The sequence below is a fragment of the Sylvia atricapilla genome, chromosome 1 (assembly GCF_009819655.1).
Source record: "Sylvia atricapilla isolate bSylAtr1 chromosome 1, bSylAtr1.pri, whole genome shotgun sequence".
Classification (NCBI taxonomy): domain Eukaryota; kingdom Metazoa; phylum Chordata; class Aves; order Passeriformes; family Sylviidae; genus Sylvia; species Sylvia atricapilla.
The window spans coordinates 68038009-68064555 of record NC_089140.1 but is presented as its reverse complement, the minus strand read 5'-3'; the positions used below and the strand labels follow the sequence as shown (position 1 = coordinate 68064555).

Genomic DNA, 26547 nt, shown 5'->3' with positions numbered 1-26547 from the left:
ATAAGCGGAGCAACGCCTTTCAACAGGATCATGGATTTACAGAACGGCTTGGGTTGGAAGGGACCTTAAAAATCATCCAGTTCCAACCCCCTGCCATGCGCAAGGATACCCTGGACCAGGCTGCTCACAGCTCCGGCCAAACCAGACTTGAGCGCTCCCAAGGATGCAGCATCCACAGCTTCCCTGGGAAACGCGTTCCGGTGTCTCAGGCCCTGACACCGAAGAGCTCCCTCCCAACACCTCAGCCAACCCCGCGGACCCATCCCGGCCGGATCCATCCCGGCCGGATCCGTTCCCGCCGCCGCCGCCCCCGGCCGCCCTCAGAGACGGGGGGCGGAGCCTCCGCCGCGCTCCAGGCCCCGCGCGCGGGGTTCACTTCCGGCCCCGCGCCTCCCCCCGCCCCTCCCAGCGGCGGCGGCGGCAGCGAAGGAGTTCGGAAGTTCAAAATGGCCGCCGCGGCCGAGCCCGAGCAGCGACAGCCCGAGTAAGGACCGGCTGGAGGGGGGGAGGCTCCTCGCCTGGAGCTTTGGGGAGGAGGAGAAAGGAGGTGGAGGGAGAAGCGCGGGCGAGGGGATTGGGGAGCGGGGAACAGACACACACGGGACGGGGACGACGAGAAGCGGCCCGGGTGGAAGTGGCGAGAGAGGAGGAGGAGAAGGAGGAAGGGGGTACGGAGAGGAGGATGGGGGAAGGCGGCCGCTCCGGGGAAGAGGGGTTGCTGTAGGCGCCGCTGGCCCCGCGGCGAGGCGGCCCGGCGGGGCCTGGGGCACTGGATCCGCCCGTGGGTTCGGGAGGGCCGCGCGGGGGGAGGGGGAAGGGAAGGAGCGGCGGGCGCGTGTCCCCGGGAGTCCCGCGTGCGCCTTCCCGCCCCGGGGGCGCTCCGGCCGCCGGGACCCGGGATTGCCGCCGGCGAGCCGCGTTTGCCGCCGGCGCGGGGGACGTGGGACAGAGGGACGCGGCGGAGGGATGCGCATCCTCCGCGTGGCTGCGAGGCCGCTGCCCGCCCGGGCGCGCAGGGCTCGGGCATCCCTGAGGCCGATCCGGGCCGGCGCTCCCCGGGATCCCCCCGCCAGTCAAGCGTACACACGCCCCCACACACCCTGTCCCAGCGGGGCCGGGGGGCTCCGGGCCGGCGGCTGCCGCGGCGCTGCCCTGGGGCCGCCGAGCCGCTGCCCGCCCTGCGGCGAACCCGCCTCCTTCCCCCGGGCCCCGGCCGCTCTCGCGGTGTAGAAAGTGCCCGTGCTGGTGGAAGCTGAAAGTGATTTGTTGCCGCCAGCCCCTCCTTCCAGCCCTCGAAATGACTGGCAAGTCCCGGCTCCCGTTGGGAAGCGAAGATCGGGCTGCCGCCTCCCCGCCGGAGCGGGGCTCCCGGGTGTGCGTTTCCCCGACGCCCCGGTTAGTGCCGTGGGGTTTGGGTCTGCCCGCGCTCAGCAGCTCCTGGACACAGTCGTCTGGAAATTCTGCTGGGCGTTAGCGATCTAATGCTTACTCTATCGCTCCTCTTTACTACATTAGTATTTTAGCCGTATGAGCTGCTTTCTGTGGTTTTTTTTCTCCTTCAAGAGTTTTGATTTGAGGCTTGATTTTATTGTTTATCCTGGGAGCAGAAAACAGGCGAGGAAAAGCAGTGGGAGTATATGTGAGCTGTGTAAAACGCATGCACATGAGGAATAGCGTTTGGTGTTGTAGAAAGAAAGTTAAGTAATAAGGTAGAAGCTGATGGTAGGAGCTGTGTATGAAGAAAAAGAAGGGTGAAATCACTGCACATCCTTATGAACTTCCTGTAATTCTTCTCCTTGAATTTAAAAATAGGAAAAGTAGGGCTCCTATCACAAGTTCATGTCACAGTTTCTTTCTGTTTAAAGTCATTAGCACCTAAACATGTAGACATGCCTCATCACCTTCTAAAATATTCTTAAAAGATTTTTTCATCCATGTCATTATAACTCTGAAGCATTTAACTGAAGTAAAAGTTTATCCACAGTCTAATGAAAGTACTTGAAATAAATGTATCCCTGTACATGAAGAAAACTCTGACTGTTTTTTGCATGTCAATGTATCTAATTTTACTGTTGTGTTACAAAGACAGCCGGCGCTTTTATTGGCAGCCTGTAGTGGCCCCAGATACTGCTGGGGTGATGTGTCTCATTTGGCACCTTAGCTACCAGCTGGCTTTTCCACAATTAAGGATGAGGTTATTACGTAACTCCAAAATACATACAATAACAAAGTAACTTCCTTAAGGATTTTGGTGTCGCTTTCTACTGTTAAGAAAGGGAAGACTTCCCTGGAACAGCTTGGAGCAGATGTGATTTGTATTATCTTTAATATTATTATAATGTCTTGAAGTACCTTTAATGTGTTAACTGGGAGCTTATACAGGATCCTGGATTCAACTAAAAGCAATGTTGAATGCCATGTAGTTGCGTTAAAATTCACCTTGTTGCATTTCCCCACTTATGTCACAGGCAGACTTGTTTGGGATGGCAGATCCAAGGAAGAAGTTTTGCAATTAATACTTTTTCTTTAATTTTTTTTAATGCCAAATGCAAGATAAAATATGCTCTTTTTAAGCCAGTTTTTCGTATTTTGTTCTGATATTCTCTTGTCATATTGGTGTGTAATGTCACGAGGTAGCAATTAAGAAAAACACCTTTCTGTATGCCTTGAGTAAGCAGAAGTAGTAATAGAAATGTAAAAGAGAAGCAGCATTCTGAGTTAAGTCTCTGAATATTTTATATTTTTAACTCAAACATTTGTTCCTTTTGGAAGTTCATAATTTCATAGCACCAAAGTTTTAACGATTTTAGCAAATAATTGAAGTGTACTTTGCAGAAAAGTCAGCATTGTGTACTAGTACAAGAATTTGCCTTAACTGAAGCAGGAGAGAGTAGCTTTGCACTCCTTGAAGATCCTGTCCTTGATTAGGAAGACACTAATCAAATTCGCAGTGAGGTGCTGTCCTTTAGGCCTGGCTTAGAATATCTCTGATACATTTATTGGATCAGATTACTGATCATACTCTTCAGAAACAACTCTTGTATGAAACCAGTAGAGTTCAGAAGATAATTTCCACAATTCTGTGTAAGCTCACCCCCTGCTCCTGACTGTCATGTTTGGGGGATTTCTTTTCACCTCATGAGGCTTAGTATACAGCAAAGAGCCGTGTTTAAGTTATTAAAACGGTAACTAGAGAATTTCAAAACGGTAGTTTACGTGGGGTGAGTTTGTAGAAAGGTGAGCTCTGGCTCCTGTAAAATTATTTCAAAAGGCAGATGTCTGTATTACCACAGACGGTAACTCAGCTGATGTTCTGAAGGAGATTGAGAGGCATTTGCTGAACACTGTTAAAACCCCTATTGCTGCACCAGATTCAGTGGCTGTGGAAGATAATACAAGGGAATGTGTACCATCAGGACTGAATTTTGTATTTTTTGAAGTTACTATTTGGAGAAATGATAGTTAATTGAAAATACTCTTTTTAGAAGAATCACTGTATATTATTATTTTAATAACCTACTATAGACTTACTTTCAGCTGTTTTGGTCAATGGCATTTTACAGGTGTCAAGATTACCACATATTTTTGAAGCTGCTACTCTGCTGCATACTATCAGAAAGCTGCTCTGAAATTAGGCTTCCTTAATTTATCCTGTTCCTCAATAGTGTTCCCCGTATTGCGTAAATAAAATAAATGTGTAAGAACATTTCTTGATTCTTTTAACAGGTGTGTACACTTAGAGAAAAAAAATGGCAGCTTAGAGCGTTAGTCAAAATTTCCTGCGTGAAATTTTGCAGGAAAGTTTCATAAGGTGGTCAGCATCATACCTGGAAATAGATTTTGATCTTTGGAGCACAACTGTTTTCTGCCACTTGAAAATACTTGTAAAAGGCATAACTTGGGTTAGGCATTGGAGTGGAGCAGAAAGTGACATAGATGATGATGGGCTGACAAGTACATATCAGTACTGTTGTATGCTGTTAACAGATAGGTCAGAGTTGAATGTAAAGGCCTAAGCATTGATTCCATCCACACGTTTGGTTCTGTCAGTGCATTTGCTGTCTGTTCCTCATTTCTTTCCGCAGCTTTATTTACTAGTAATTCTGTTCCTGTGGAATTGTATCTGCTGTTATAACTTACTTAAATTAGTGGTACATTTTTAATTTTCCCAAAGGTAGGTAAACAAATGCCACCTAGTTTCTGTCGTAAAAGGCCATCTAGTTAACATGGGAAAAAGGACTAAAGTGAGTTTATAGTACTGATCTCTTTATTTTTGCAGGGTTGAGGATGCTGAAGCATCCGAAAAAAGTGTGAATGAAGAAAATGGGGAAGTGTCGGAGGCAGACCAACCTCAGAACAAGCACAGCCGACACAAAAAAAAGAAACATAAACACCGAAGTAAACACAAGAAACATAAACATTCTTCAGAAGATGATAAGGACAAAAAACATAAACACAGACACAAACATAAGAAACATAAATGGAAAGAGGTGGCTGATGCCTCTGACAAAGAAGATGGACCAGCTAAAAGAACTAAAATTGATTTTTTGGCTCCTCTGGAAGACTTAGAAAAACAAAGAGCATTGCTGAAAGCTGAACTTGAAAACGAATTAATGGAAGGAAAAGTCCAGTCTGGGATGGGATTAATATTACAAGGTTACGAGTCAGGATCTGAAGAAGAGGGGGAAATTAATGAAAAAGCACGAAATGGAACAAGACCTACAACAAAGTCAAATACTAAGGGGAAATTAGAACCTGTGGACAATAAAACTAGTTCCAAGAAAGCAAGTAAGAGTGAATCAAAGGAAAGGACTAGGCACAGATCTGACAAAAAGAAAGCCAAGGCAGGAGTTGATGGAGTCAAAGAGAAGACTACTAGAAGCAAGTCAAAAGAAAGGAGGAAATCCAAAAGTCCTTATAAGAGAAGTAAGTCTCAAGATCAGACAAGGAAATCTAGGTCTCCAATACTTAAGAGGAGATCGCAGGAGAAAAACAGAAAGTCTAAATCTCCTCCAGAGGATAGAAATAAGGCTGATGATAAAAGTAAATCAAGAGACCGGAGGAAGTCTCCAGTTGTGAATGAAAGCAAAAGCAGAGATCGTGGTAGAAAATCTAAATCTCCAGCAGAACTAAGAAGCAAATCCAAAGATAGAAGATCACGGTCCAAAGATAGAAAACCTAGGAGATCAGAGACTGACAAAGAAAAAAAGCCAATTAAATCTCCTTCTAAAGATGCCTCTTCAGGGAAAGAAAACAGGTCCCCTAGACGACCTGGCCGTAGCCCCAAAGGGAGAAGCTTGTCTCCCAAACAGCGTGAGAAGTCCAGAAGAAGCAGATCCCCTCTCTTCAATGATCGTCGATCCAAACAGAGCAGATCCCCCTCTCGGACCCGGTCTCCAGTACGAAGAGTGAGGAGTAGATCTGCAGAAAGGAAAAGAAGAGAATCAGAAAGGAGGCGTCTGTCTTCTCCCAGGTAACTTAAAGGTGTCCTAAGCCATCACAAAAATGTGTTATGGGATGAACTGTCTTCTAGTCTGGTGCTTATCTATCTCCTTGTTTTATTGGGAAAATAGGTATTAAAAAAGGTAATCAGATTGTATGTTGTATCATGAGCTTACTTATTTATTTGTATTGAGTTTTTTTTAAAAACTATTCCTCCCAGCTGTCAGATATGCAAATTCGTCTTGTGGTTGTTAAAGTGCTAAGTTATTTGCTGCTCACACCCTTACTGGGAACAAGTTTATAGCTGTGTTCTTTTTATTTCTGGTTGGATTCAGAATTTGGCTTCTGTTTGTTTCTTTGTCAGTAGTTCTGTTGCCTTCCGAAACTTCTGTGGAGTGAGAATTCTCTCCAGTGTTACATATTAGTGTTGGCTAAAAGTTGGTAACTGTCCCCTCTTTCCGCTCAAAAAAAGCCCTAATGATAGAAGTCAGTGTGTCAGTGAATGTAGGCAAATTTTTATATCAAGACGTCCTTCTCAGAGTCTTCTTTTTTCCCTTTAAAATATTGTGGGTTTTCATTTGTTAGTGGGGTTTTTTTGTCATTGGACTGCTGTATGTAGTTACCATATTTTGCATACACTTAAAGGAGAAGGGTGGAAATCTGTTTAGTGTGTATTGGTGTCATCTTGGCATTTTTTAAAAAAGACAAATTTGGCCTATGAAAGCAGTTATCTTGACATTTGAAAGCTAGCAATGTCTTGGTGGCAAGTTTCCAAGACAAGAGCAATATAAGTGTACTCGTTTTTGGAAATTAATCCATTAACTGTAAGAAGTTTGAGAGTCAGATGGACAATAGCATTGGATAATAAATAATTTAAAACTTCATATCAGGGTTTTGGGTTTAGCTTCACCCAGTCCGAAAGAAGTATGAATTTAAAATTAATTGGAACCACAAAGCTTAGTGAATAGGCACCTAAAAATGTGAAAGTTTCAGCCTGAATCACTGAAGGTTACTCTGGTTTCAGCTGTGGGGTATCTTTGGGTATTTTGGAGAATGGCCTCTGTGATGCTAACCTGATCAAGTACTGTAAATGCTGGCAGTTTATCTGGCTGCTTTCTGGTGAATCAGGAATGCATCGACCCAACCACCAAGTTTTTCTGGCATAGTAGTTGACTCTTCCTCTGCAACATTTTGCATCTTTCAGTTTTCATTTTTCTTGACAGCTTGCATTGCAGCCAGTTTGAATTGGTTGTCTAGACACTTATTTCAAGTGATGCATGTGTCTAGAATTTTGCTGTCAAATTCACACTCCTGTAACTGCGTGGTGAGCAGCATGTGAGTGGGGGACTACAAAAATATTTTCTGCTGGAGGTGTTTGCAGATCAGTAGGAATAATCTTTCCTTGTAAGACATCTGAATTAATTCCACCTGTGTTCAAGTTTTAACTACATGTCATTACTCAGCCAGAGAATTTCAGGAGCTTTAATGAGCAGTTTTAACCAAAAAAAAATCCCAGTAATTTCATTTTTCAAGTTTGTTTCCAGTGTTCTAATCTTGTAAGACACTCCTTAGGTCTTTGGAGTTACTCATTATGTGATGTTACCATGAGTTCTTAATAGTCTTCTGCTTTTTATCTCATCCCTGTGATCTCTGAATTAATTTCGTTTTTGTAACAGATATTTTGATTGGGTTTTGGCAGTTCTACCACTCTGTTAGTCAGGAAGCCTGGAATTCTTCATGCTGTGTCTTTTTACGTAATACTGTTCACAAGAACATAATATAAAATAGTTGGGCTAAAGTAATTGGCCTACTCCAGCATTTGAGTACAGTAATTCCTTGTAGAAACCGCCTCTGCACGTGCACGAATTTTCCTTTTGCTTCACTGTTTACTATTTTGCATCAGTTCTGTATGTCTGATCATTGTTCGTAGTTAAGGTAAATGAAATCGATGTAGCAGTCTCAAAACAAAAGAAAAAATGGCAGAATGGGTGGAATTAGTCTTTCAGACCCAAGATACTTTGTTCATTGATGAGATACAATACCTGTAATAAGTTGTTCCAACTTGATTTAAAAAAAATCAAAAATAAGGAGCAGAGAAAAAATAGAGTAGCAACATTTCCTTTGAAATAATGTGAAAATATTTTCCAATTTTTAGTGCAGCCTCATTAGAGTAGTTGTTAAATTTTTAATTTGCATTCTTTCCAGTTTTTGACTGAACTCTTGCTGTCATGCAGTTAAGCTTTTTAATGTAGTAATCCCATCAAGGATTTTTTCTTGAATAATTGTGAATCTGTAGGAAAGAATAAACAAATTTTGAGTAGTCTACATAGTATCAGACTTGAATTATTTTTTTAACTTGAGAAGAGATAGTTTAGATTTTAGTTAAGAATTCTAGTCTTCATCTGCTGATTTAGAATGTGGGAAATGTCGAAGCCATGCAGTTGTAGTGCCCAAATGGAAAGAGACATTATTGTCACTACTGTGAAGTAGCACGGTCCTAAGCCTAAATTTCAGTAGCATGGTGGGAGGTTGGTGAAATAATTCTCAAGAATAAGATTTTGGGATTTATGTATTGTTTCAGTACTCTTTCTGGTAAACACGAAAACAGGACACTATTTACGTAAGACCTAAACACAAGCTTTGTTTTAAAACCTCTCTTAGCTTTGTGGTAGTAATTAATGAGCTGTTTCCAGACTTATCCTGCACTAGACCTTTGTATGGGCACATACTTACCAGGTTGGGGAGAGACATGCAGGAAGGGCAGCCAGCTCTGCAGCCTCCTTATCCATCCCTCCCTCAGAAGCCCATCTGGTGGTCCCTCACCCGCAGTAAGATTTTTCAAGTGAGTTTTTAGAGGGAGCAGACTTTTTTGTTTTCAGCTTGCTCCTGATTTTTACTACCACTCTCTTCCTCTGGTTTAAGAACACGGACCAGGGATGACATTTTGTCCAGGCGTGAACGATCCAAGGATGTCAGCCCGCCCAGCAGATGGTCCCCATCCAGAAGAAGGTCTCGGTCCCCCATCAGGAGGAGATCCCGAACGCCCCTGCGACGCAGCCGATCTCCCAGAAGGCGGAGCAGGTCCCCTCGGAGGAGGTAAAGACACCCTGTGGTTTCCAGTGTATTTTGTAAGATATCACAGGAAAAATAAGGATTGCTATCTTATGTGGGAAAAGACCGTGCTATTTTTTTTTTTTTTGTCCGTGTTAATATGTGCTAGCACAGTTAAATTCATTTTGTCCTCCATGAATTAAATTGTTTTATTACTTGGAATCATTGTGTGCCTTTATGTTTTCTGGAAAGATTTTCCTTTTTTCTTAAAAGAACCGAAACAACCCCCCAGAATCCAAATCTCTTGCTCTTATCATACACAGGGATAGAGGCCGGAGAAGTAGATCTCGCCTTCGAAGGAGGTCCAGGTCACGTGGTGGCCATAGGCGTAGGAGCAGAAGCAAAGTTAAAGAAGACAAATTTAAAGGTAGTCTTTCTGAGGGCATGAAAGCTGAACAGGAGTCTTCATCAGATGAAAAGTAAGACTGTGTTTTTATCTTACACTGATTATTTATAACCTGCAGTTCCACTGATATCAAGAATGAACTAACATTTTTCGTCGTGGTGTGGTTATGAGTTGTCACCTAAAACCATAATCATGTCTTTATACTTGCAATCTTGTCAAATTAGTGTTGTGAGAATATGAAAAACTTTGGAATGTGCAAAAAAATACCAAGACCTGTTGGCTAGTGAGCAGACCCAAGGGGAGAATATATCATTGGTTTTTTTAATTCGACTTGATCAGTATCTTATGAAAACTTTTGGTGTGATTACTAAAGCTTACTGCTTGTGAAAAAACTTAAATAGCTGAAAGGATTAACTGCTGTCTGCAAACTGTGTTTTTATTTCCGAAACATCTGCCTATTCAAATGTGCAAGAGTAGGCATTCTAATCAAATTATTAAGGAAAAACGATGCTGCAATGAAAAGGAGCAAGGTTTTTTTGTTGTCTTTTAGAAGAGAGCTGTTAATTGTTTTCAGTTTAAAATGGAATGGAGAAAGTCCCAATAAGATACCAAGAGATAAGTTTTCTTTGTAAGGAAATGTAAATATATGCAGTGAGGATTTACTGCACCATTGCTTTCTGAGTCACTTGAACAGCCATTGTTTAAAATATTCTGTGCTTTATATGCCAAGCAACTGCACTTGGTAAAATTCTGTAGATAATTATATGCTTATGAAGTTATATTAAAAAAATTGTATTTTTGTAGTCTTGAAGATTTTGATTTGGAAGAAGAAGATGAAGAAGCAGAGATAAGACAAAGGAGATTACAGCGGCAAGCAATTGTTCAGGTATGTGGTTACAGGAACTAATTCTGTGTTTTTAGTGTAAAATGTCAGGGTAAAGGAAGGCTCTTTGCCTATTGCTGCATTACAACAGTAATTCCTATTGCTGTATTTTTCCAGTTAGTTCACTGTAAATGTTAGTCTCTCTTAAACAGTACACTTCTATTGTCACAGCATTGCTTTTAAAACTGAAGTGACTCTTCCGTGAGTCATTTTTTGCTACAGTTAAACGTTCTTTGATGGTCTTAAGACAGGTTAAAAATGTTCTTCAGTTATCTTCATTCCTAAGTTTTCTCTGTAGCTGTATCACTGATACAATAACTTCAGTGCAGCAGTAAGTTATACATCCATTAACCTAAGTGGTCAGTTTGTTTCAAGTAGAAGTTGTCCCTGTCAATTTCTGCAGTTTTGTAAAGCCACGGGTTCCTCCCTAAAAGCACGTGTGAGTTGCATGAACTTCTTACTCCAGGTGCCAAGGTAACAGTAATCACAGGGATAAGGTGTGATCCAGACCCCTGAAAGAAGCCATGGCCAAAAGGGCTGTCATTGTGCAATGTGGGTCAGCTCTCTCTTTTCAAAGGTGGGATTTGGCACACAGTTAGAACATAGCAAGCAAAATACTGTAGAGTATTTATTTAGTATCAGGTACTAAAATCACTGGCCTTAATGTACTGCTTATTTTAAATAGCACTAAAAATACTGCTCATGGTTTGAGTTTTGTGCAAGGCTCATTGCAAAAGCCTTCAGAACTATGATTGAGCCAAACCATATAAATTATTTTTAAAGACTGGTTACACCTGATGTTGGTGCAGGCTGGAAGCAAATTGCAGAGCTGAATTCCCTAAATGGAAAAAACTCTGCTTGTATTATTGAATAGTTCAACCTTGACAGCTGAGTGGTAGCAGCATTTCTTCATCTTGATTTTGACCTTTTGGGATAGGAAGTGGTATCTGTATAATTTCGTGGTACTTAAGGGTAACAAAAATTGTGAAGGTGATGTTTGAAGTTTTTTAGCACTTCTGAAATTTTTCACAACTAATGAATAAATAGGATTTCCAGTTGAAATAAAAAACTGAATCTAAAAGCACTTTTCTGTACCGTAAAATGAATAAAACGTGGAAATACTCTGGAACGTAGGATATAAAATAATTAAGTTTTCCTCAAAGACTGCATTTCAGTGTTTGTGTGCCAGGAAGGTTTAGTAATAAATTTGTTGCTGCTGACATTTTGTGCATAACCAAATAGTTAATATTCAGTAATCTGTTTTTATAGAAATGGAAAGACCTAAAGAGCACACATGAATGTTTCAGTCTTATGGTCTAGGCCTGGTGCGTTGTGACAAACTGAATTTTCAGAAGTTGTATCCCATTCTGCAAATAATCTGTTGTCTTTACAGACATAGGTGATTATGAAAGCGAAGATTAATATTTCAGCTGAAAGCCCAAACATTGAAAGAGTGGCTATGAAAATGTTGAAACTGTGATAAGGTGTACACAGTGAGATTAAAAATTAAATTTCTTTTTAGAAATACAAAGGGCAGACAGAAGACAGTAACATATCTGTACCATCTGAACCAAGCAGCCCTCAGAGTAGTACCCGGAGTCGCTCAAATTCTCCTGATGACATCCTAGAAAGAGTTGCTGCTGATGTTAAGGAGTATGAACGGGAAAATGTGGACACATTTGAGGCATCAGTGAAAGCCAAGCACAACCTCATGACAGAACAGAACAATGGTAAGATTCTGAAATCTCTCTATGAGTATTATGCAAGTTATCAAAGCTCAGACACTTGGATTAGTTTACTTACATTCTTCCAGACTAGGAAGTAGGTTGACTTTTTGGATGGAATTTGTGAACATTTTCACAAATACTGTGGTACTTAAAACTTAGCATTAAAATAGAACTTCCTCATTAGGAGGGATAATATGAGTGGAATATATTCTCTGTATTTCTAATAACTCTTAACACAATTTGTACTTTACATTTGGAAGAGCAAATAATGATGTCTGTCTCTATGGTTAAGAATTATCCTTCCAAATTTTTCATTTAGACAAGTTGTTTTCTTAGAAGCTTGGTATAGTCCTAGACTTTATTTTCTGAGAGCTGGAAATTATGCTCCTTTTATAACTTTTGTTGGTAAAAGCCACTGGTGACAGAAAAATATAGGTGGGTCTGTAGTAATTTAGAATGATTAAAGCTTTTGAGGGTCACTGTTAGTAAGTTTATTTTGGGAGCATAGCTAATTGCAGAAGTGGATACCTCCTTTCTCTTTCCCCCTTCATGTACTCTATTGTACAGCAGTGTTGAAATGGAATAAATTTTGATATAAAACCTGCCTTGTTCCAGCTGCAGCAAAAGGAATGTGGAACATCTCCCACCTCTCAGTGTATTTTTGAAAGTCTCCTTTTTTTGTCTTTTCAAAGAAAATTTCTGTACATCTTCCAAGTAGTCAGAGCAGTTGCAGTGTGCTCATACTTGAGCTAGTTTAAGCTGTTTTGGTTTCTCTCTACAGTTTAATTGCAATAGCAATGTTTAACGAGGGCTATGGAGCCTGCCCAGCCCCTCTGAGGGAGAGTTGCAGTTAGCTTGTATTTCATGTCCTGCGCTACATGTATCTTTGGGGGCTGAATACACTGTCTCTAGTGGATGTTTCTCTTCAAGCTAATAAAGCTGCATCTCTTTGGGACTGCTGTACTGCTCTGTAGTTTATCCCGGTGTTCCCTTGAGCTGTGTGTTTTCAGATTGTTCTCCTGCAACATCAGTGAAAAGAACCGTTTTAGTGCTTTCTTTGCATACCACAAATTTAGGCTTCTTATGTCTTAGAGACGTGCTTTTCCTATTTTGTCAAAACATGTACTGCTCTCTAATTTTATCTAAAACATATGAAAATTTAAGTCTTAACTACATAGGCATTTTCCACACAGACATGTAAAAAAGGTTTTAAAAGTTACATTCACGTCTGGGTGGTACAATTTTGGGCTGGAGGTGGCTGTAACAACAGCTGAAACCAGTGGGCTATCTTCCTCTGCAAGAGCAAATTGTTATTTCTATCTGATCTCTTAGAGGGCCAGAGTAGTAAGTTGCTAAGAAACTAGTCAATAACTCATTGTAGCCCAGTACAGGTAACTGGCACAAAGAGGAAAGTTTGAGGAAGTTTCTAGAAGGGTTTGTAGCTCAAAACCGTAGTATGAACTGCCTCCCCACAAGTGTCAGGTGACAGGTCAATACCTTGAAACAGTGTTATCAACATGCTGGATGATTTTTCATGCCGTCAGATTTCAGTCTTATTACTTGGTATAGAAGGGGTTTGTGCATCACGAGACCTAAAGCCTCTGAGCTGAGTTAACTGTTTACTTTTCTCCATTGCCTAGTGAAGGGAGGGTCTCCAATTTGCCATGTTCATGAAAGGCTGCTGTAATGTGTGCATGAATGAAATAGTTAGAAGTTTTCTTGCTTTTACTAATGTGTACTTAATGTATATTTCTTTGCTTTTATCTTATCAAGCAAGTAAAATGTCTTTGGGATTTAAAGATGATTAAAAGGTGAGAAAGGGATAATCTTGCCCATAACAAAAATGTTTCTCTTTAACACAATAGTAATCATTGTGTTTGACAAAAAGCTGCACACTGGGTCCTTTTTGGCAGAGTTGGAGAAAACGGTTTCCAAAGAACTTCTGAGCTTTGCAACTTTAGGTTTTAGTAAAATATCCTGTGATTAGCAGAAAAGCCTGAACTTGTGTAATGAAAACATGACTGTATTTTTTATATATATATATAGTAATTTTGTACTTCTTTTTATACATTTATATATGTATATATAGTCCTTATTTGTAGGGACCATATAATAAGTATATAGTTTTTTCTTTCTGCTCTGCTTACTTGAAAGCTATTACACGTTGTTTTTCAAGGAGATACAAATTTTTGAGTTGTTCGAAGAACTTAATTAGTCTGAGTTTTATATTCTAGAATGTGAAATATGTGAAATGGTATTTGCTAGAAACATTAGTAGAGCTACCTGTTTGCCAATATACTGATCTAGACTTGTAAAAATGCTGAGTGCCAAATTATAGTGACAACAGAGTTATTGTTTGACATCTTTTTCGTGTTGAGTAATCTGAATTTCATTTTAAGGTTCATCTCAGAAGAAGCTGCTAGCTCCCGATATGTTCACAGAATCAGATGATATGTTCGCTGCATACTTTGATGTAGGTAATTCTTGGAGATGAAATAGATGATATTTTTCTGCTTGATTTTTATTGGAGTCACTGTCACTTGAGGGTTGTGAGAACTTTGATTTGTAAAAGCACAAAGTGCTGCTGAGTGACTTGTATGTTCTTAATCTTTTGGTTCAGCCAAGGCAGGCAAAGCAGTTCTTAATTAGTATTTCAGTGAAATAAAACCTGCTGAAATTAGTGGCAATTTTACCAGAGTAAGCAATTGGGGAACTCACCTGCTATTCGAATACAATGGCACAGTGGTAAAAACATGAATCTATTTATAAGTTCAGCTTTTTGTTATTGTTAACATGTTGCAATGTTCTAAATATTAACTTTTTCCAGAGATTCATATTTGGTTAATTAAAAAATGTGTAAGATACTGTAATTGGCTAATGATGCTGTGTTGGACTAATCTGGTGGTTTGTCTAGAGATTTTTTTGGGATGAAGAGATAAATTTCCTGGTTTTGTTTTAACACTGTTTCATTGGCTTTTCTCTAAATATGTAGCAGTGACCCTCAGATGTTGGCAGTCCAGTGCCGTTGAGATTTTATGTGCCATTCTCCATAAGTCCTCTGCATTATTGCTGATGCACAACACTGAGAAATAAGTAAAGACAAGAGCTTTCTTCTTAACTTAAACCAAAATTAACTGGAGAATTTTTATGGCAGATACAGCATAGGTTGTTTTACTCTAGTAACACTGGTATCCCTCTGAATTGGAAAAAGGTGAATACTTGAAGGGTAGTATGTGTGTAAGGGTGCATTTTTAAAAGTTCTGAAGTTACAAGTGGGGATTTATATGGCTTGTAAGTGAGCAGCTCCCCCTTCCAGAAACTGTTGTTCAGTTGAAGGTAAACTTTACTGCTCATAGTTTTGAATTTGTGATTAAAATATTACCCAGTCTGTTAGGAGATGTCAGCAGCAGTTGCAGAAGTGTTATGGTAGTGTGTATACCAGTGTGAAACAAGTGGCATCTAATGAACAGAAATTCAGGCTTAAACAGTTGGTTTTTTTTCCTTGCAAATTGCTGAACTTTTTACTATCAATTTACTTTAAATAAGAAGTCTTATTTAGATGGTCCACAATATGCATTCTAATGTGACTTGTATTAATTCCTTGTGGGTATTAATTGAAACTTTGCCCATTTATGTTTAATAATAATTCTGTTGGTTGATTTCATCCTCTTTCCTTGGCATCAGATACTGGTATGTAAATAACATTGATATCATAGATACTGGTATGTAAATAACATTGTTTCTCTATCCCAAAAGATAAATGTTTGTATTGTGGAGAGAAGAGTTTTTCAGTAGGGAGAAAGGGCTTTGGTAAGTAAAGGTCAGAGAGGAATACAGAGCACACAAACAAAGCTGTTACTTTTCTTTTTATTTCAGAGTGCCCGTCTAAGGGCTGCTGGGTTTGGAAAAGACTTCAAAGAAAACCCCAATCTCAGGGATAACTGGACAGATGCAGAGGGCTATTACCGTAAGTTGTGTTTGTTTGTCAGCAAGGACAGGTAGAGTGAGGGTGCTGAGTGGAGAAGATCCTCATGTATAAAAGTATTGGAATGTTCTAATGTAGATGTACCCCAGAGCCCTCTCTGAGTGTGTAATGTAATTGATGAAACAAGCATGCAGGTTTTAACCTGTTTTGAAAGGACTCCAGACTTAAAGAATCACCCTTTGTTCCCCATAATTTGTTCCCCATCACAAAGCTAAGTGATACAAAACATTGTACACCATGAAATTAAAGGATCTTGCTATTTACCCTCATACTTTCTAATGATAGAGAATGGTTTGTTTTTCTTGAAAAGTTCTGTTACGTTTCTCCCTCATAATTTGAAGTTGCTTGGTTTTGTCCCTCAGGTGTTAACATAGGTGAAGTTCTAGACAAACGTTACAATGTCTATGGTTACACTGGTCAGGGAGTCTTCAGCAACGTGGTTCGAGCCAGGGACATGGCCAGAGCAAACCAAGAAGTAGCTGTGAAAATCATCAGGAACAATGAACTTATGTAAGTAATGGGGTTTTTTTAATGGTAATAAATCACATGGAACAGTTGGAAGTTTTTCATGATGTGATTTGAATCTCCCTTTGTTTCAAGTGAAGTAACAGATCACAGCTGTGATTCTTGCCTTTTCTGCTAATAGGAGCCAGATAATGGGAAGCGCTTGAGGACTATGTATCCACACCTCTTTACAGATATCACAGGAAGAAGGGTACTTGCATTTTCATCAGGCACTTTCTCATTTGCAAAACTGTAGGGAACAGTGAGAGCAAGAAACAAGGTTACAGCTAATTATGAGCTCTACATTTCTTGAGATGGAAGTTGTGAATTGTAAAAGCTTTGTTTCAATGGACCAAATCTATTTGGCAGGCTTGGATCCCAGTCGACTATCTGCAACTTATAAAAAGATCTCCATACATTTAATTATTTTTGTATGTTTTCTAAACATTTGCAGGTATATAAGATATATAAAAAGAGATGGGATTCTCACTGTTGAAATACAAAAATAAAAAGAGGTCTTTCAGAATGAGTGAACGTTAACAAGTTAGATCTCTTAAACTGTAATTTGAGGACTTGACTTGTCTACAGTACTCGTTTTCACCATCTGCAGTATTTTTACAGTCATTTCTTGTGTCCTCTGTTAGTAACAACTTAAATGAAAATATTTTCCATGTATTTTACCTTGGAAGTTTTAAAAGTTGTCTTATTGTATGTATAACTGGATTTGTTTTAGTTATGTGAATAAGGATCTAGAAAGTTTTAAAGGCTAAAGGGAGGGTGATAAACTGCTTTAGTTCGATATGTTGTACAGGTAATAAGCTTGGATGTGTAATTGAATCTATAGTCAGTTCTGTTTAAACATTTCAATACTGGTATGCATACTGTTTTTTAAACAAGTAAACCTCTCAAGTGAGTGCTGTTTGAAATTTTTGTCACATTACAGAAAAAAAGTCCAGTTTTAGCCTTACATGCAACTGAGAATGAGGAGGAAAAGATAAGTAGGTTGCAAAGGTACGGTGAATATCCAGGAATTAAATAAACTCACCCAGCGTGTAGTCACTGACAGCAAACAATTGTTGTGATTTTGGTTTTTTAGCTGTGGTACATTAAGTAACGGCAAGACACTTCTCAGTCCTGGATAATTATAGCCACACAAGTGAAGGTTTAGATTTTAAAAAATATTAGAATTTAACTGATTTCATGTCATAATCACTTTTTTCTGTTTTCAGGCAAAAAACTGGCCTAAAAGAACTGGAGTTTTTAAAGAAGCTCAATGATGCTGATCCTGATGACAAGTTTCATTGTCTACGGTTGTTCAGACATTTCTACCACAAACAACATCTCTGTCTGGTGTTTGAGCCGCTCAGGTAAGATGACAAGTGTTTGTAAAAAGTAGAATGCTACGGTGTGTTCTTTACCTTTCTGGATTTTTGCTGTTGTTTTGATACCTGGTTCTAATGCCAAGATTCAAGAATGCAAGGAACTTTGAAACAACACAAAAAAAACCTGTCTGCAGGCACAGATTTACAGACTACTGAACTATTTTTGATTTATTTTTAGCATTGTTGTGAGTTTTCTGCTTGGAAAATATTTGAAAGCAGATAATGTATTAAAGATTCATCTCATTAATGAACCTTCATTCAAGGTTCATCTCACTAGTAGTACTCTTAATGATTTCTCGCGTATGTCAGTATTTTTATTAGTTTTCATAAGTCTTTGTTTTAAGGGTTTATATTAAGATGCATTCCCAGAAAGATTCAAGAAATGCTGTATATTGTGTAAAGAGTAGTCATATAGTAACAGCCTCAGGGAGAAAATTGTTACAGTGGTTCTTTGCATGCTCACTTTCTGTTCAAGTAATTAAACTCTTGAGGCAGGTCGATTATAGATACTGTTTTATGGTAGATCAGATATATTAATTGCCTTAGTTCCCATTCCTACTCAGTTTTCTGTGTATGCCATATTTTAAATTTTGCCATATTTGGGGTAAAGATAAGTTATATACTGAAACAATGCAAATTTTGTGAGATTACTATCATATTTCATTAATCAGCCGTAGAACAAATTATTGTCTTGTGGTGCACTATCCCATGATAACACACTTGTACCTTATTTATATCCAGTAATGTTTTTGTCCTGGAATGATGGTCTTTTTATGTGCTGCTTAAGGCACTAAAAAAATCTTCTCAGCTTTTATCTTTTGCATACTTAATTTTTCATTTATTTCTGAAGAAAATGAGTACAAAGGGTTTACAGTTGTTAAGAAAACACTGTTCATGTGTTACAAATCCTCTCATATCAATATTGATTGAAAGTATGCTCTGAGCTAAGTGTATCCACTGTAGTAAGTAAGTACACAGTGTAAGACAGATCTGATTGACGTTTTTGTTTCAATTCTGTAGCTCACAGAGTGGAATGTTGAATGCTACATTTCTCAAAAAACATTTGAAGCTAAGTGGTTTGTTCAAGTTTGCCTTAGAATTTCAGAGGCCACTATCGGTTTTTCTGTTGAGCCCTTTCCAATTCTTTCTTTCCCTTAACAGTATGAATTTACGAGAGGTGTTGAAGAAGTATGGGAAAGATGTTGGACTCCACATTAAAGCTGTGCGTTCCTATAGCCAGCAATTGTTCCTGGCTTTAAAACTTCTTAAAAGATGCAATATCCTACATGCAGATATTAAACCAGATAATATTTTGGTAAGTAATAAATAATTGAAACTTCTTTTTGCATGGTCTGTAGCGTAAAATGAAGTATTTGAAATTCATTTCATTCTGTTAATGTAGGTGAAGTCAAATTTACTGAAAATTTTAAGGGTTCACACTTGGATATAAAATGGTATTGTGGTATAAATAGTAAGATAGAAATACAACACGGCATCTAAATAAAATCTTTTTCAAACAAACATGCATCATCTTCTATCTTTATAGAAAGCAGACTTTCCAAAGTAAGACAATGTCTTACAGGAGAAATACTCGAAATTTTTCCCGGCAATAACTGAGAAATGTTATTGCTTTCTGCAAAATGGAAGTAGGTTGTTTGAGTCTGAATGGAGATTTTATGTAAGTAAGATGATGGGAAAAGGTCCTTAATGCCTCTTTTCTGATAGGATGTGAGAGCTGCATCAGAGGAATCCAGTGGTTTCCTTTGGTTTTTTTGGACATTATCCCCGTGACAAACTTAGATTTTTAACTTATCTAGAATGTTCTCCCATTACTAGCTCAGCAGTAAAATCTACTATGTAAGCATGAGATGTGACTAATATGCTGTTTTATAAGTGGTACTCGGATACTGGAGTTGCAACTCTAAATCCATGAAATTTCAGTATCTAGAATGAAATCTGGATCCACCAAGGATATTTTGTTATGGGAAAAGTGCATGAAACTGACTTGTATTTTGTAGGATCTGAAGACATTAACTCTCACTTTCAGTTTGAGCAAGTTTTATAGTTTTCTTAGAATACAGAGAGAAAGGAACTTCCAATTTAAAAGCTGAATGTTTTTCCTGTGTCTGACTTTAATGTGTTGTCACTTTTACAGTTCTGTTACCAATTCTGTCCACAAATAGTGCTAATAGATATGTATGTTTAACTTCCAGGTGAATGAGTCTAAAACGATACTGAAGCTTTGTGATTTTGGCTCAGCTTCACATGTTGCAGATAACGACATCACACCCTATCTAGTTAGTAGATTTTATCGAGCTCCAGAAATCAGTAAGTACGTTTTGGATTAGCTACATCTATCATATACCAGCAAGTGCCAGTGTTAGCAGATGAAAGTTTGACTTGAGTTTATTCTCCAGTCTTAGCAAAACGTGACTCTGGAGATAGGATAGCTGTCAAAAATTCAGACTTGGAAGGCATGTTCATGTGACTCTTGATGTATGTTGGTGATCAGCTCAGTGAGAAGTCATTCTGATGGGTTATAGTTATGTTTCAGTTTAGGAGTATTGTTCTGACTTCTTGGGTTTTGCTAATTTAAAGCTGATCAGTTTAGGTGTTAGGTAAAATCCTCCCCTTCTAAAATGGCAGTACCTTAAAAGCTAAAAGATTTACATTCTTCTTTTCTGGTAGCTTTTTATTCCTAAAAAGAGCAGCACCAATACAGTTTGCAAATCAGAATTTTTTCATCTGTCTGTTTTTGTGATGTTACGTCTAAGTCTGCCTTTATGGAATTAACTGGAATTGCTCTGTTTCAGTTATAGGAAAAATCTATGACTATGGTATAGATATGTGGTCTGTAGGCTGCACATTATATGAGCTTTATACAGGAAAAATACTGTTTCCTGGCAAAACCAATAATCATATGTTGAAACTTGCCATGGATCTCAAAGGAAAGATGCCAAACAAGGTAAGAAAAATAAGTACTTAATATACGAAACTGCTCTAATGATCAGTAGAACATACAGTCTTTGTTCTCCTGGAATTCTGTTTCTTGTCATATACGTCTTTTCTTAACAATAAGTACTAGAATTTGCTCTGACTGTGTAATTTATACTGATTTAAAATCTTATGAAGTGAAAGTATACAGCTTCTTTTTCATAGACTAAGTATAAAGTGAAAGCAGAAACCTTCTAAGCACTGACCTGAAAAAAATGCGTAAGTCAATGAAAGATACTGTGTCCTTTTTCAAAGGGTTTGACCTGTATCTTTGCATTCAATCTCCACATCTCTTCCTGTCCTTTTGATATTTTTTATTAATATTAAATTACTCATGTTGCAGTAAATTAATAGACATTGATGTTAATTGTGAAATGTGTAAGACACAGAGAGCTTGCCTGAAACTCTTGCCTCTTCCTCATTTTCCAGATGATTCGAAAAGGTGTGTTCAAAGATCAGCACTTTGATCAAAACCTCAACTTTATGTATATAGAAGTAGATAAAGTGACGGAGAGGGTAAGTCCTCCATGTGTTGACTAATTCATCACTTTTTCCCAGCTTTCCTACTCTGTGGTCTTCCAAATGTGCCTTGGCTTCCCAATTAAAATCAAGATTTTATAAACTATTAGAAAGTCTTTTTGCAGCAGTATGGACAGATTATGTGGTTATAAAATAGCAAACAAGGTTTTCTTTTTCCTAGGATGTAGGAACATGATTAAGACAAATCTAAATTTAATGTGGCAGATATATAGGGTATCTCCGTATAATCTATCCTTAAATTACTAATAAAAGCAATTCTGCCTTCATTTTGTAGAAGGATGTTCAGTATGATATGGTGATATTGTCACTAATCATTTTGGTATCATTTTGGCATACTATATTTAGGAAGAACCACCAAGTACTGGTCAGATATGGGAATTTTCCATGTGGACTTCCATGTTCTGAGTTAACTGCAATATTAGGTTCATGTGTGAACCTGTGTTGGTGGCCGCTCCCCCAACAGTGTTTTTTCTCCCTTTTCTCTGCACATGATGACTTGATGAGGCCGAATGGGGGCAGGGTGTTACTGCTCAGATAGGAGACAAGCCTGCAGAAAAGCTGTGAAGGGGTGGATAGGGGGTTTGTGCATTACTTCTGTTCTACAAGGCTGCCATTTCTGTGTTTGTAGGAGAAAGTGACTGTTATGAGCACCATTAATCCAACCAAGGACCTCTTAGCAGACTTGATTGGGTGCCAACGACTCCCCGAAGACCAGCGTAAAAAAGTGCACCAGCTTAAGGACTTGTTGGACCAGATTCTAATGCTAGACCCAGCTAAACGGATTAGCATCAACCAGGCTCTGCAGCACCCCTTCATCCAGGAGAAAATTTAAACCAGATGAAGAAGTTCAAAGGGTTTGATTAATTAAGATACAAAGACTGAAGAAATTTCACAGCAGTTATTAATGTATATAAACATAAATATTTCCCCTGCAAAGTTGAGGAAGAAATGATACATTTGAATTAACATCAAGGCTGATATTTCTTTTAGAAATGTTAGAGTAATTCTGTTTTGTGTCTTATGTGAAAATTTTCACTGTAGAACTGTTTTAATTGCCAAGACTGCACAAAAGTACAATGCTAATGTATATGGTTGCAGTTCGTATATATTATAAAAAGAAAAAAGCATCTGTTATAAAAAAAAAGGAAAGAAAAAAAAAAAAAGAGAGCAGTAATACTGGGTGGTTGATTTGTTTTTAGCAGACTTGGCTTCATTTTTGTCTTTACAAAATGGCCAGCATAAATGCTGTTTATATTCACATTTTCCTAGGTGTGTGTGTGCAGGCCACAGCAGCATGCCCTTGGTGTAGTCAGTGCCGAAGGGGGTCTGTTCCTTCTTGAGCCTGCCCGCAGGGATGGTCTCCTCTTTTAAAGCAGGTTGTGTACAACTTTCAGTACACTGAAGGTAAGCTAACCCATCAACATCACCGGTGTTTAAGCTGTTATTTTACTGGAACAACTGACAAATGAGAGACAATAGCATTGTGGCAGAATTCCCTGCATGTTTGAGAAATGATCTTGTTTTATTTTCTGGCATTGCAACCGTGGCATAGTTACAACTTCTGTTCTGTTCATCACATTTAAAACTGGGAGAGAGCGCACTTGATGGATAGAGCGCCTTCAGTGTACTGTTTCTTATTACTTTAGTTTTTTTAATCAACTTGCTATAGACTTTGTATACATTTTGTTAAATACAGTTCACTATGACATAGAACCAATACTTACAGAAGAGTTTTCATTTAGTAATTACATATGTTGGGATCTCATTCGAAAGACCTTATATCTAAAGGATAGATAGACAACATAAAGAAATTTTTAACTATTTGTATGTCATTTTGAAAGTGTACTGCTTTATGCTAAAAGTGTTTCATTTGTTCATTGTTTTCATTATTTGTGATCATGTTGTCTTTCAATACAGGCATAAACCTTCCACTCTTGAACAAAGCAGCTGCTTTTTAAAAGCGGTAATTGCTTCTTTACCTTTTATTTCTTTTGTAAATGAAGCTTTTCTTTAAGAAATGTGACTTTAAAGTGTTGTCTCTTGCATAAAACAGTTGACACTTACTTATTGTAAAGTGAAGATTGTTCTGCTGCATGTAAAGTGGACCATGCAGATTTCTGTATGTTTTCAGTATGCATCATTAGATAATAAAGTCTTTTGTGAACAAGGCATTTGTAGCCATTTTTAAAAGAATCTGTCTTCAGTGATGGTAAAATCAGGTAATTTGTAAGACCCGCCCCTGCATTTCCTATTAATCATTTAATTAAAGGGATTATAAATGTTATGATCTTGGGGAGAGCTGTAGGCTATATTAATTGGATATATAATTATCCCTGCTTAAAAACAAAGCAAAACCCCCTACAGATACTGTCTGTCTGCTTTCATTGTAATGAAATTATTCCTGTAGGACATGGGATTAAATTCAGGCTTTAACTAATGTTTGTGCTGTTTTTCTCACTTTTCCTTTTGATGGTGCTGAAAGAGAAAAAAGGAAAGCGAGTCACAGGCCACTCAACGCCTACTCCATGGGTCTGATTTGCTGAGACACCAACTTCACCTTCCTAACAAGGTTATTTCTGACAGCATGTGTAGATAAACATTTAGCAACAAGTTAAAAGAGCTTGAGACAATTGAGTTGGTTATACAGGGTGAGGAAAGCAAACAACTTTTTCAGGTCCATACTGCTGTTTTAATGTTCTCTTTGACGATGTTAAGAGGTTCATCTTTTCATTTTTTATTAATATATTCTGACAGGCTGTGAAAACCCCACTGGTTTCACGTACTGTTGAATAATTCTTTGAACTAAGAAGGATTTTTGTATCCATCTAGGTACATAATGGCAACAGTCATGCACTCTTAGTGCACTCAAGAATGAGGAAAAATGCCACAAAGCAGGTCATTCTGCTGGTGGGGAATACCCCACCGAGGAGGTGTAATGAGCTAACTACGAAAACAAGCAGGAGATGGGTGGTTTTCTTTACCTATTTGGAACCTTCAGCCTGTCTCTTCTCAATTTATATTGTAAAATTCCTGATAAAAAACAATCTCTTCCTATTTCCACATATTGAGGTATCTTCTTCATACAGGAAATGAAAGAAGTTAGCTCTCATGTTTAGTGAAACACTAGTTGCTTGCTAGTTAAATACAGCAAGTGTAACTTGCACTTTTACAACATAGGCAGCACTTCTGAGGGCACTATGACACAGATGTAGTAATAGCTTATTCTTTCTGTTGCTCTGTACTTTATTAATATAGGAATATGAAACAATGAAATGAGTTGGTGATACAGAAACAAAGCAGTAGAAAAGATGCCCCTTAATGCCTACAGAATTGTTTTAAGCTGTTCTGGAGAAGCATAAAGTTGCTCGTTTACTTGTTCTTTGTGTTGTAGGTGCAGCTCAAAAGAAGATGAAGGCTACCAGAAGACATGAACAAAGGTTTCTGTCCTATAAAAGATATGAAAAATACTCTTCATCTAGTTCTGTCTTAATCTTTTAGTTTCCAGCATTTCAATTTAGAATTGATTAACCCTGCTGCATTACTGATAATTCCTGAAACGTACTTGCTGTATTAAAATTTGTTACATAGATTGTTTTGTTTCTGGCTGAAGAGATCTTTTACTGTAATTAAATGTAGGTAAACTAGCATTACTCTTTAAATGTAGCTTTCTTAAAATGATAGAATGAGCAGTACAAAGTCTATTGCATTTAGGAAAAAACCTGGGCCATTATATTTTGTTCAAATAAACGTGTTGACCAGTGAACATTTAAGCAGGTGATGCACTTTTTTCTTTAACTTCAGTAGGTTCATTATTTCTTTCAATTCTGTCAAACTTAATTATCCATACAGAGAATAGCTGGCAGGAGTTACTTGAAGAAAGTGGATTTCAGTCCCTGATCCAGCTGATACTGCTTGTTGACAGTAGTAGAAAACTCTTTAATTCTGGCTTCAAAAACCTCTGGACTTGAGGATTTTTTGACACTATTAAGGCCCCTCTCCCAGTTTTGGGTAGTGCCTGTCCCTGTAGCCTAAGGTCTCTGAGGAGAGTAGCTGTGGCTGCCACTACAGTCAGCTGAATTCTCATGGTTGTGGCTGGGTGCAAAAAGAACAGCTGTGCAACAGAGGGAACAATTTCTCAGCTCATCCAATAAATAGGGAGAATAAATTATCTTTTCCTCCTGAGCACAAGTTTTTAATTTATGTCTTTGCTAGAGGTCCTACCCATGGAAGGTTTGGCTAAATCTACTGTGCTGATTTCTGTTTCCTTCTCCCTCGTGGTGACAAGGAGTTTCACATTTAACGTACTCAGTTTTCCAAGCCTTCAGAAAAAACGAGATTCCAGCACTGTGGAGTTAGGATGTGTTTTTTATTACCTTGGTGTATACTACTTAGTTTAAAAATTAATTACTGTTCAAGAGTTTTTAATAGAAGATAATGATTCCTTTAAAATCTTTTTAATAATACTTTATCTCCATACATAGGGTAAGTGGCATTAAACCTCTGAAGACCCTTTATGTGTATATTGACCCCCATACAGAAGGCAGACCTGACTGTGATACTGCTGGAGATAGAGGGATCTTCTACAGCATGTGTAAAATTGTAATGTGGGTGGAGGATGTTGAGAAGTGGCAATTGCTTGAAATTAATAAACTATGCTTAAAACTTTCCTTCATCCTGTCTTCTGTTGTGCCTACAAGTCTTACTGCAAAGCTGTGAAATGTATGAGCAATTTTTAAATGCACTAGAAATTAAGTGTAGTTCTTTGAGTGGGGCTGTCTCCTTGGATATCAGAGACATTAGAGAATCTGGGAAAAGTTTTCCTAAACATGTAAAATGGAGCTTTTGTTAAGTTGCCTCTCCAATAGTTTTGAGAGTTCCAAAGATTGAATTGTAAATTCACTTTTACATTTACTGTGCCTTTTTTTTGTCTTTTATGGCAAGGTATTAAATTGTATTGAGTCAGGGGATGAAAGAATTTCATTGTATTGCAGTGAAGGGAAGACATATATACTCACAGGTTAATCTTTAATCTTTATAAGGGAAAAAATAGATGGGGAGTAGCAGCATGGTGAAGTGGGAGGGCATGTGTGTTTTCATTTATTAACTTGGAAATTATGTATCACATTATTAATTTAAGTATATTTGTGTGTGGGTACAGAAGTGAGACTACCACATGTGTTCTACACTTCTGTGTCTTAGTTTTGTTCATCCAAATATGTAGATAATTAACTTACAACAGTACTTACTCTAAATGTAAAACCTTGGCCTTCCTTCCATTGTCTATCTAATGAATTCTTCACCGTCTTAATTATTTTGTCACAAACATTGATTCTGATGATTGTGGCCCAGATATTTCTATAAAGTAGGTATGAGCTAACTATTTACAAAATAATGAAAATACGAGTTAAAAGATTCAGCATTTGGCTTAAGTTACTGAGAAACTAAAGCTTCTTATGGACAGGTATAAAGAAATAGGCTATTTCTGATAGAGTAGCTGTTGATGGTTCAGTCTCAGAAGTGACTTTTTAAGTGAGACTGCAACAGAGGAAAAGAGGAGGGGAGTCCCTGAGGATACCTGAACTACACCCAGTCTGAAGAATGGGACTGATAGTAGCTACCAAGACTAATAAGCA

At 38.4% G+C, this 26547-nt stretch overlaps 1 protein-coding gene across 5 annotated transcripts; it reads left to right on the top strand.

Annotated features, from left to right (window-relative positions):
• The first annotated feature begins 391 nt into the window (after positions 1-391).
• PRP4K (pre-mRNA processing factor kinase PRP4K) lies at positions 392-25579 on the top strand. 5 transcript variants are annotated; one of them, XR_010744251.1, is made up of 18 exons: positions 392-484; positions 4280-5473; positions 8365-8538; positions 8817-8972; positions 9704-9785; positions 11305-11512; positions 13909-13982; positions 15386-15476; positions 15857-16004; positions 17228-17365; positions 18542-18695; positions 19594-19708; positions 20194-20345; positions 20804-20890; positions 21543-21820; positions 22184-22877; positions 23397-23483; positions 24306-25579. XR_010744251.1 is itself a non-coding variant. In XM_066325272.1 (15 exons), exons 1-15 carry the CDS (start codon positions 447-449, stop codon positions 21744-21746), a joined length of 3015 nt encoding a protein of 1004 aa, XP_066181369.1. In that variant the 5' UTR covers positions 392-446; the 3' UTR covers positions 21747-23085. The 5 variants fall into 5 exon arrangements, 1 of the variants encoding a protein (XP_066181369.1); XR_010744250.1 differs by having other exon boundaries at positions 21543-22318; positions 22832-22877; XR_010744249.1 differs by having other exon boundaries at positions 21543-22877; positions 24306-24351; positions 25396-25579.
• The last annotated feature ends 968 nt before the right edge of the window (positions 25580-26547 follow it).

Coding starts and splice junctions, on each gene's coding strand:
- PRP4K (XM_066325272.1), top strand. CDS start 447: ATGGCCGCCGCGGCCGAGCCCGAGCAGCGACAGCCCGA. Junction 8,539..8,816: donor AGCAGGTCCCCTCGGAGGAG/GTAAAGACACCC, acceptor TATCATACACAG/GGATAGAGGCCGGAGAAGTA. Junction 20,346..20,803: donor AAGGAAAGATGCCAAACAAG/GTAAGAAAAATA, acceptor CTCATTTTCCAG/ATGATTCGAAAAGGTGTGTT.